This window comes from Lactuca sativa, chromosome 4 (assembly GCF_002870075.4).
Source record: "Lactuca sativa cultivar Salinas chromosome 4, Lsat_Salinas_v11, whole genome shotgun sequence".
Lineage (NCBI taxonomy): Eukaryota > Viridiplantae > Streptophyta > Magnoliopsida > Asterales > Asteraceae > Lactuca > Lactuca sativa.
In genome coordinates this window covers 72,384,901-72,395,959 of record NC_056626.2, presented here as the reverse complement: position 1 = coordinate 72,395,959, position 11,059 = coordinate 72,384,901, and the positions used below count along the sequence as shown (strand labels likewise).

Sequence of the window (11,059 nt, the reverse complement as noted above, 5' to 3'; positions counted from 1 at the left end):
GCTGCTGCGATCCATGAATGTGCTTCAATTTTCTGTGCAAAAGCTGAAAGATGACGTTCGTAAGCTGAAGCAATGCCTCATTTTCAGTTGGATTTTATTTTTAGTCTGCTTCTACATTTATAAGTGACCTAAAAATGTCAAACTTTTTTGTTGCCTTAAAATGACCATGGAAGGTATTATGTTAGACTGGTCATTAATTTTGTTTTGTAATGGCAAAGTATTATATTAGTTTGTAATGATCTGTAATGAAAAAAGTGTCATCTTTTTAAAATTTGTAATGGGAAAAGCATCTCTTTTGTTAGATTGTAATGGAAAAAGTGTTGTTTATGCTTATTCCAAAATCCAATTGTATTGAGACATACTGTATGTTTCTTTTGACAGTGCACAACTTCTTTTAAACCAAACCAAAATCACATTTACAAAACTAAAGAATCCATTACCAACAAATCTAAAATTTCATAAACCATAACATTAAAGCAAAATCATACCAAAATCATTTATAAACCAAATCATCCATTGTTTAAACATACTAACATTAAGACAAAACAAAAACCACAACCAACCATAGGTACTAGAAATCAAAACATGAACTAAACCATAATGGAAAGTGTTTAGGCATATTGCCAGTAAGCAAAAAGAAACAAACACATCATCATAAAAGAAACAAACACATCAACATTAAACAACTAGTAGAACCATCAATACATCAAGGTTTGTCTACACCTGCTGCCTTCTTTTCACCACCAGATTTTTTTACCTTCTTATCCTTCTTACTACCACCAACTACTGATGCTGGTTTACCCTTACAAGTCCTTGAGTTATGCCCGATGGTGTTACACTTTGAGCACTTGACTGACTTTCCTTGTCTTGATAACTTTCCAAACTTCACCATATCTTCACCATCTGTGATCCTGACACCTTCATTGACCCCTTTCTTTCTTTTCTTTTTTGGCCTTCCAATTTGTTTGTGATGATGAGGTGGGATCAAGACTGTTGGACATAGTGACTTGGGCCACATATTCCTTCCATTTATTGGATTTATTTTGAAATGGTACATCTTCTTCCAAGTATCTAGCCAATAAACAGGATCTGTGTAATTTTCAGGTTTCCCATCACCCTCATTGTTCTTCCCCATATCCCAAATTGTGGCAATAGCATGTTTACAAGGCATCCCAGTCACTTCCCACCTTCTACATGTACAAGACCTCTCTTTCATATCAACTACAAATTGCTCACACAAATGACCTGTCACTTGGTATTTTTGACTACCATTGAAAGCCACAATGCACTTAGCAGCCTCTGTTTTGTTGGCATCCATCAGTTTTGTCCCATATGGAGTTAATGGTCCATTGCACTTTTGTATTTCCTTTTGGACAATTGAAATCCTCTTCATTAAGTATTCTCGGATAAATTCTAGAGCAGTGATTATGGGTTTGTCTCTCCCTTTAACTAATTGGTTGTTAAGGCTCTCACACATATTGTTTAGTAGGACATCACATTTTGCCCTTCCTGATAAAGTAAGACTATGTTAGAAATTTATAGACTCAACCAATAACAATTTAAATTTCCAAACTATTCATACCTAAGAAATGTGATCTAGCCCAGTGTTGGGGAGGAATTCCTTTCAACCATTCGTACGCATCCTTATCCAAACTTTTAATTTCTTCCATAGCATTATTAAAATGTGGAACTGTATAAGCTCTAGCACACTTCCATAGTAGATCCTTGAAGACATTTGCTTTCCAATTTACCCTCATATTCTCATGTATATGTCGTAAGCAGTATCTGTGTTCCGCACATGGGAATAGATTTGCAATTGCTGGGATTACTCCCTAACAAACAACCAAAATTTTAGATAATTTAATATGATTAATTCTTCTAACTAAAAAAAATATTTAGAAATAAGTCGGTACCTTTTGCCTATCAGACACAAATGTGAAATTTGAGTTTCTTTGCAAATCTAGGTCATCACCTAAGCAAGATAAGAACCATGTCCAAGACTTTAAATTTTCAGCCTCTACTATGCCATAGGCCACAGGATATATTCCATTATTAGGGTCAACACCCTACAAAAAGAAAATTGTAACAATAAAACCAAATTTCAAGAAAATAGGTGAAAACAAATACAAATGTAAAACAATGAAATTAAAGGCAATAATCAATACCACTGCAGTTAATATTTGGCCAGGGTAAGGCCCCTTCATGAAGCACCCATCTAGACCCAACAAGTCTCTTTTTCCTGCCTTAAACCCCTTCTTCAAACTTCCAATACATACATAAATCCTCCTGAACACTCTAGTCTCCATGTTTGACAAATTCGGTTCTTCTTCAACGTCAATCTTCACAGTCGTGTCTTCATTCATAGATTGCAATTCAAGGACATAGTCTCTTAATAACTCATATTGTATCTTGTAATCACCCATAACTTGATTGTATGCTTTCGTTTTTGCTCTGAAAACCTTCATCCGTGATACTCCTATCTCATACTTCCTTTCCAAATCTTCCTGAAGAGCCTTCAGAGGTATGGTGGGGTTACTCTCGATTTGATTAACTATCTTATTTGAAAGATATGTTGCTGTGCAAGCTTTAATTTTTCTTGATTGGAGGCAAGTATGGTTGTCATTAAAAGTTTTGACAACCCAATCATCTTCCTCTCGCCATTTAGAAACGTAAAGTACCCAAGGACAAGACCTTGACATTGATTTTACCCCTTTACCCTTGACTGTAGTACCTTTGCTTGGATCACTACTAGTAGAAAATGACAAATTTGGGATGGTACCATTACATACAGCCTTCACTCTGTTTTTGTCATTTTTATCCAATGAAATTTCTCTCCTTCTCTCTACGGCATAATTGTTAATGGCTTTTTTGACTTCTTTAGATGTGTAAAAAGCTTGCCCTACAGAAAAGTGTGTCCCTTTTGAACCAATAGCCTCAATCTCCTTGTTTTTTTTCCTTAGCGCCCTTAACTTGCTTTTCCTAATTCTATCTATACCCTCTTCACCTTCAGAAATGGAATCAAAATCTTCATTATCCAATATCTCTATGTTCTCATTATCTTCATCTGTAACATCCTTCAAGTTGGATTTTGGCTCAATCCATTCCAAATCTTTATTAGTATTCACATAGAAATCATTCATGTCAACTTCCACATCATGCAATACGTCCTCCTCATCGACATAGAAGTCATCGTCTTCACTTCCATTATCTTCATCTTCACTTATATCAAAACCATCTTCGCCGTCTGGTTCCTCATGAATTGAGTCAATACCTTGTGACATTGAATGGTCAACATTGGTTGGGAGAGCGTGTTCACTGGATATTGTTTTATCAAAATCATTACCAATGTTAAAATCATGATTGGGAAACCAATCTAATTCAAGCCTTTTTTCCACAGGACGACTTTGTAGAACTAGAACCTCGTGATCGTACTCTGGTATAATCAGGGGTACCATCATCTTCAATTTCCTGAATAATAACATTAGAACCTCCTGGTGACTGGAAGTAAGTGCAAACCGTTGTCTTATCTAGTTCAATGTATACCTCTAGCAATCTATGTTTTGGGACATAGCTTGTTAGTTTGCATACATCACCGTCACTACCTAAAGCCATCAACCCAACATCAAGATCACTATCAGGCTTCTTAAAATGGTAATACATTTTCCTATTACCATCATACCCTAACTGTAACATCATGGAGTCTAACTCATGAACTGAGAACTCGTCTGCATCTAAGAAATCAATGTACGAATGTCTTCCGTTCACATATTGTCTTCCAGGAAACTTTGAGAATTCACCACCATGATATATTTTCAAAGAAAACATAGTTGGGTGTGAAGCTGTAAAAAATACTATGAGCTTTGATCCCCAGAATATGTTATGAAGAAGAATACGTATAATTTTGTAAAATTAGAGAAACAGAGGAACATACCGTAAATAACATCGACGTCTTCATGCTCGTTACTAAAACGCACATTCCACATCGTCAACGACATCCTAAACTTGGTCGATCAACAGTCGACAAATAGCAGTTAGGGCTTTCAATGAGAGAATTTTCAGGGAGGAAGGAAGACGCTTTGGACTACAAATACGTATTAGTCTTGGTATATGAAATGGGGTTTTAAATATAGGGAGGATCGATGCAATAATCATCACGATTTTAATCATATCTTCAAATGGGCGGCAGTAGGAAACACATGTTAAAAGACCAAATTGCCCATCATGTGCTTGGCACATGGAATAACTTAACGACTATAGCAAACGTCGTTGGGACACGGGACCATATGCGCAACAAGAAAATAGTTTAAGGATGAGCTGCGTTCAAATTGAAAAGTCGGGACCTGATTCAAAATAAGTATATAACCACAGGGACGATTTTTGTAATTCTCTCTATACTAAATTAATTTGAAGAAAACTCATATTTATTTATTAAAAAAATAAAAATAAAGATACCATGTACATTATTTTCACTAAAAAAACTCATTTTTATTTATTAAAACACCACAATAACGATAATTTATATATATCATTTTCGGGTTTTTTTTTGTGTTATAGAACAACGCTATATATGACAAATCAACGCAGTTCCTCTTAAATTATATATGATAACTACACTCATTAAGATATCATTTGTATCATATATATATATATATATATATATATATATATATATATATATATATATATATATATATATATATATATATATTAATTTATGTGTTATGGAACATAACTTAATCATATAATAAAGTAGCAAAATATTTCCTCTCTATAAATGTCAATCTAATTAATTTCTAGTTATGAGGGCAACCTAAAAAAGGTTTTGCTTTTAATTACAAGTTTATACTAATTTAGTTATGAGCTTAGACACCTTAATCCAATGATAATTAGAATCATTAAGATAACATCTAAATCATATATAAATGGTATTTGATTTTTGTATATAGAACAACTTTAACTTAGTTTGATCACTTTTAAAAGATAAAAATCACCCAATTGTCATTCTTTACACCTAAATCACTTCGTTTGTCCATCCAAGGCCTGAAATACGCTACATGCGACAAATCAATAGATGATATCTTAATGATTGTAGTTATCATCTACACTTTAAGAGTTACATTACTATCCTCTATTAATTTACATGGTAGTTAGCTACAATGATATTTTGTATTATTCCATATTAGCCACAGAAGTTTCATGCTTTGCTATTTAGTCCTTATGCCTATTTAATATATATATATATATATATATATATATATATATATATATATATATATATATATATATATATATATATATATATATATATATTGTACGTGTGTGTGTTTCTCCATTATTTTATTGTTTGTTATGCCAATGCCCATGTCTTTTAATATTTGGCACTTTAAGTCCCACTATTTTGTATGTTTCAACATTTTGCCAAAATATTTTTTATAGTTTGACAATTTTAACCCCTAGTGTGTTGTAATTAGAGATTGTCCATGTCTATAAATATTTCTCATTTTAAGTCCCTTTGACCATTTGGCCTTCTTTTTGTCCTTTTTTTTTTTCATCTTACTACTTATATTTCATTACAAATTGGCCACACGTGTTTTAATATTTCTCACTTTCAGTCTCTTTGACCTTCATTTTGTCCCTTTTCCGTCTACCGATTTGTGCTTATGTTTCATTTTGTCATCTTTTTCTCACCGTCATTGTTTGTGAATAGAACAAAATACATCTCATCGCCACAAAAGGTGACTCGTGGTTCACCACGGGCCCACCCACTACTTGGTTATAAAAAACACATGTTAAACCGGTGTATATATCATTTTTAACACCCACTAGTTGGTTATAAAAACACATGTTAAACCGGTGAATATATCATTTTTAACATGTGTTTTTATAACAGATGTAGCTCTTAAATTTTATATGATAACTACAATTATTAAGATATCATATATATCCTAATGAAGGTAGCATATGGAAGTGTTAATTTGTCGTATGTAACGTTGTTCAATGACAAAAAAAAACCCTAAAATGATATATATATATATATATATATATATATATATATATATATATATATATATATATATATATATATATATATATATGAGAAAGATATTTTCAGAACCCGATAACTAAATATGGAACATTGTATATATAAAAAAGGGATGATTGAGATGCAATGTGACGTTTTTGTAAATAATAAAAAAACTAAAGAGACGGGGGCATGTCAATTAAATGAGACAATGGTATTATTGGAAAAAAATATATAATTAAATTATATATAACATAAATTGTGAGGAGCCTTACCAACAATACATTTTTGATTTTTCCCTTTCAGATTTTTGCCACCAAAGGTTTCCACTTTCGGACTTTTGACACCTTATTTCCATTTGTTGACATTTACTACCTTATTTTCATTTGTTAACGTTTTAGTCCCTTTGTGAACAATTTATTTATGCTTATTCAGACTTTGGCCATAGTGGTTTGTGGCATTGACATTTTAGTCCCTCCACCGCCCATTACCCCCAATCAAATTTGCTGCTTCCTCCGTTTTTTTTTGTTCTAGATCCCTCCACTGCTATTCTCATCGCCTCTTTTTTCCTATATTTGTTCCTCGCTTCCCACCGCTTCTCATTGTTTTATGTTCCTCGCTTCCCACCGTCTTCTCTCTTCTATTCTCTTTGGTTCTTCCTCTATCCCATCGGATACTCACCACCATCAAGTCGTCGATTTCCCTGATGCTTCTTAAGTCATCAGACCAGTCACTACCAACTACGTCTTTCTATATAGGGTTCGTCCATGCTCTGGCGTAGCAAACTACATACGACGGTCGGATAGAGAAAAAGAAATATACAAATTTCAAGATTCATCTCTTTGCTATCTTCTTCCCAACTGTTAGTTTTTTTTTTTCTCGACAGCTTAATTTTTCATGTAATTGTTGATTCCGTTCTTCATCTACTTATTTCCTTCACTTCTTTTTCTATTTAGTCAGTAGTAATCTGAATGTGGTGTTCATGTGTAGGATATGAAGGATATGTATGGCGTAGGGATAGGGGACGAGAACGATGGGGTGGAGGAATGTCATTCAAAACGTCGCCTCCGTTATGTTTGGTGGTTGATGACGTGAAGAAGGTGGTCTGGACTTGGGAAGATTGGTTTCAATTTTATTCTTGATCAGGTGCGATGGTGTCACCAAACTCGTACTCCAGGTATTCGATGAAAAGCCCGGTTGAAGTAGACAATGTTTAAAAACAACATTTTAACATTTTGACCTTCAGGTAATGATTGCTTCTGTTTTCTTGTCTCCAAACCCAAATTCAATTTCTCTCTTTTGTTCATCCACTTTCGCTCTTTTAGACATCTCAATTATATATTTATGATCCAAATAATAAAGATTGTTATTCTATTTTATATTTATTTCATGACTGTTTTTTCATTTAGCTTTAATATCCTGAAATTGAAGGCCTAGAAGACCAAGACATCGATTTATGTCATCCTTTCAGCAGGTATGCCACGTATTCTTATTGTTTGGAAATTACAACTTCTTGTGTGATTTAGAAAGTACCCTAAAGGTGTTTGCTTCATATAGGGATGATAATGAAAGATATGGTGGTAAGCAAACAGTGAATTAAAATCACAATCGGAGGTTTTAGTGAAGATAGATAACAAAAATGGGGTTCCGTTGAGAGTCTTATATTACTTAAAGGATAAAAAATTGCTTTTTGTATAACCACATTCCTATTGATAGCTTTTGTGATCTTGTCCATGTTAACTACTTAACATCTTTCTCGCTGTATTTTCAATTATTTATTCATTTTTTTATTGATTTATTGTACAAAAAATGTACAACTATGTGAACCTTACACCAAAGAACGACTGCAGCAAATCCCTGCAAGTTGGACTTACTTTTGCTGGTGAATATATGGCTGGCTTTTGTATGCTATTGTGGCCTTGGAAGACAAATTGTAATAAATTTAAGCTATAAATTCTATTGGCATGTTGGTTTTAGGTTGCTAATTAATTTCACTTTTATGTTATTTAGGTTTTGTAACAGAATAAAAGATGTATCAAGATAAGTAGGTAGTTTGGAAGGCGGATATAGACCCAAATCTAGGTAAAACATGTTTTTTGTAACTAGATGAATGAGTTAAATGTGATTTTTTTAGTATAAATGTTGTATCAGTATCTAATTTTAGCAGTAAAAGTTGCAGAAAAAAATGTTTTGGTTTGGTTAATTAGATTATTGGATTAATGAATTTTGATGAGTAAAAGTTATAGCAGTATCTGTTCAAAATTTTTAATAAAAAAGATTTAACTTTCTTTTTTTTTCTTTTCCCTTTTAAATCAAATTGTTTTAAATTACAGGTGAATCTATCATCCCTAGTTATATGTTAAATATGAGACCCATGCTCAGCAAGCTGGTGAATATGTGGCTGGCTTTTGTATGCTATATAAAGAATCCATAATCCCACAAATGTTATCATGATCATATAAATCATTAAAAAGAGCTAGAGATCATAGTTTTATCCCGTTGCTATTTTCTAAGTAGTTTTGATGTAAGTTGTGCTCAACCATTTTTTTTTTGGCATTTTGTTTCAAGCATTGTTAAAAAGTCAATGAGATGAATGTAATGCGTACTTGGTTAACCAGAGAAAGTTCTATTCGATATTTTTTTAATGAGCATGAAGTTAACTAGCAAAAAGATACAAAAGGATGATGGCATACCGTTGCATGTCTTTTACTTTTTTTGAATTTAGGATTCTTATGTGACATGTCATACAAAATCTTTGAAATATGTTTAAGATGATATCAATATCAATATTAGATTAGATGTCGACAAAATATAAATGATATACGAATGGTGTCCAAATGTGATTAAAAAAAAAGTAGAAACCAATGTTTTAAAAACCGATTTTTTAGTTGAACCGGTATGGTGACCGGTTCGACTGTCGGGTCAGCCGGTTTCTATAATTTTCATCTTTTTTTTTTATTATTATTTATTTATTTATTTTCCTACACATACATACATATATAAATCATAAATCCATATATATTAAAATATACATAAAAATAAGTTGTAGATCAATCCAAATACATTAAAATAACACATAACTATAAGTTTTATTGTTTTACATCAATCTATATACGTCAAAAAAAAAATAAAGTATAATACCGAAACAACATATAATTTTAGATGAATACAAACACATAAAAAAACTTTGTAACATTTACCATATGTTTTAATTTAGAGAAAACAAATTGATTTGAAAAAAATCATCAATGTTTATTATGCAAATAGTTAATTTTCATGTGTTTTTATTCGGCTTAACCGATTCAACCGCTTTATTTTGACTGATTCAGTCGGATTTTTCTAAAAACCGGCCGGTTCAATCCGGTTTGAAAATCAACGTAAAACCAGTGATAGTTGAACGCTCCCTCCCCTGGTTTTCAGTCCAATCGGTTCGACTAGCCTGTTCAAACCGGTTTTTAAAACATTGGTAGAAATCTCCCGACACATGCAAAGCATGGGTTTCATCCCTAGTTATATGTTAAATATGACTTTTTTAATCAATTAGATTAAAGTATACCAAAAGAGAATACAAAATGGAACCCCAATGTCACCTTCGATCTTCCCCAAGCCAACCTCTTCGATTCCAGCCACATTGTCTTCTTCGATTCTGGTGCCGGCGAGTCCACCTCCCCAGTCGACGCTGACGATTCACATCTTCAACACCTCATCTAGCTCGTTATGAGTTATCAGAGATTGTCGCTTGTAATTATCTCGCTCCCGTCCACTTGTAATTATCTCGTCCTTAATCTGCAATTGAAATCAAGTTCTCACCTTCTGTTCCGATTTTAATGCTCTCGTTGATTTCCTACCTCCAAATCAATCCAGTTTGGTGAAACTGCAATCAAATAAATATTGTTTGGTGAAATCGCCGTCTATTCGGGCAATCACAGAATTGGAAGGTGAAACTGAAAGTTATTCCAATGTTCCGACGATATATCTTCTCATGAAGAGTTATCTCCGACTGGCCTAACCTACAAGATCAAATTTATCAACTCCAATAACACTTTAAATTTTGGTATCTGTTAGTGAAAAGTTGGCGATCATTTATTTCTATTGTTGATTCGTGACCTTTGATCAATTGCATAAGAATTGTTTTTGCCTAGTCGCTCAAGTTAAACCTTGTTTTAGTCAATCTGTTTATAGAAAGAGTTAAATCCTTGTGTTGATTGTAGGTAGAAGAATAGACGCATGTGTTATGGAGAAATATAGATTATTTGTTTGCACTTAACATGTTTCAACATGTTTGATGAAATGCCTCATTGAAAAATATCACATGTTAATTCCACTCTGGCTTCATGAATGATGAATCCATTCCAATTATGATCCTAAACATTTTTTTGGTTAGATGTTGAGAAACTTAGGAGGAGAGCACCATATTATACTTTGATAAATCGTATTCGTCTACAAGGGTTTGTTTGTCCATGCCAACTTAATTTTGATATAACTAAACTAGCCAAGATTCACCGTCAATCAAGCTTCTTGGGTCTAACCATACCCCAAGTTGGGTAGCATTCAAGAAATAGAAAATGTCATTATCTCGAATAAAAGGATACTTTATTTGGTGATGATAATTGATATGACATCTCTTTTATCTGTTGTATTTTTTCCGGTGTAACCTATCCTAATTCTAATAAAAGAATAATTTTAATCTCCTTTTGACATGTGTCATCATATTATGCCTCTTAATTAATACACATTTTATTCTTTTTTTGCCATGTGTCACCCTATTAAACTTCTTAATTAATGCATGCCACTTGTCAACCTATTAATTATCTATTTCAAAATTTAAAATTTTCATTTTAATTACAATAAATTAATAACAATGGAATAAAAATTAAAATAAAATTAATACAAATTATAAGGTGGTATAATTTCACATATTTATTTAAATTAACGATTATAATTTATTAATAATTTTGTGTTCTAACTATTAAAGTTTAATTAATTTTGTCGCCGTGGTTTCACGGGTTATAAACTAGTTAATTAAATAATAGGATA

General features: G+C 32.5%; 1 protein-coding gene and 1 long non-coding RNA gene across 5 annotated transcripts; one reads left to right on the top strand and one right to left on the bottom strand.

Annotated features, from left to right (window-relative positions):
- Positions 1 to 706: 706 nt before the first annotated feature.
- On the bottom strand, positions 707 to 3,825 carry LOC128133451 (uncharacterized). The gene is made up of 5 exons (XM_052770905.1): positions 3,404 to 3,825; positions 2,166 to 3,315; positions 1,914 to 2,066; positions 1,583 to 1,832; positions 707 to 1,509 (listed from the first exon to the last, which is right to left on the bottom strand). Exons 1-5 carry the CDS (start codon positions 3,823 to 3,825, stop codon positions 707 to 709), a joined length of 2,778 nt encoding a protein of 925 aa, XP_052626865.1.
- A 2,712-nt stretch (positions 3,826 to 6,537) lies between these two features.
- Positions 6,538 to 8,700, top strand: LOC111886850 (uncharacterized). 4 transcript variants are annotated; one of them, XR_002848581.3, is made up of 6 exons: positions 6,538 to 6,884; positions 7,013 to 7,268; positions 7,432 to 7,496; positions 7,580 to 7,955; positions 8,033 to 8,104; positions 8,356 to 8,700. It is a non-coding gene; the product is annotated as an uncharacterized LOC111886850 (long non-coding RNA). The 4 variants fall into 4 exon arrangements; XR_002848579.3 differs by having other exon boundaries at positions 7,580 to 8,104; XR_002848580.3 differs by lacking the exon at positions 8,356 to 8,700 and having other exon boundaries at positions 6,539 to 6,884; positions 8,033 to 8,310.
- Positions 8,701 to 11,059: the final 2,359 nt, after the last annotated feature.

Coding starts and splice junctions, on each gene's coding strand:
- LOC128133451 (XM_052770905.1), bottom strand. CDS start 3,825: ATGTTTTCTTTGAAAATATATCATGGTGGTGAATTCTCAAAGTTTCCT. Junction 2,067..2,165: donor GCCAAATATTAACTGCAGTG/GTATTGATTATT, acceptor TTCTTTTTGTAG/GGTGTTGACCCTAATAATGG. Junction 1,510..1,582: donor GGCTAGATCACATTTCTTAG/GTATGAATAGTT, acceptor TTACTTTATCAG/GAAGGGCAAAATGTGATGTC.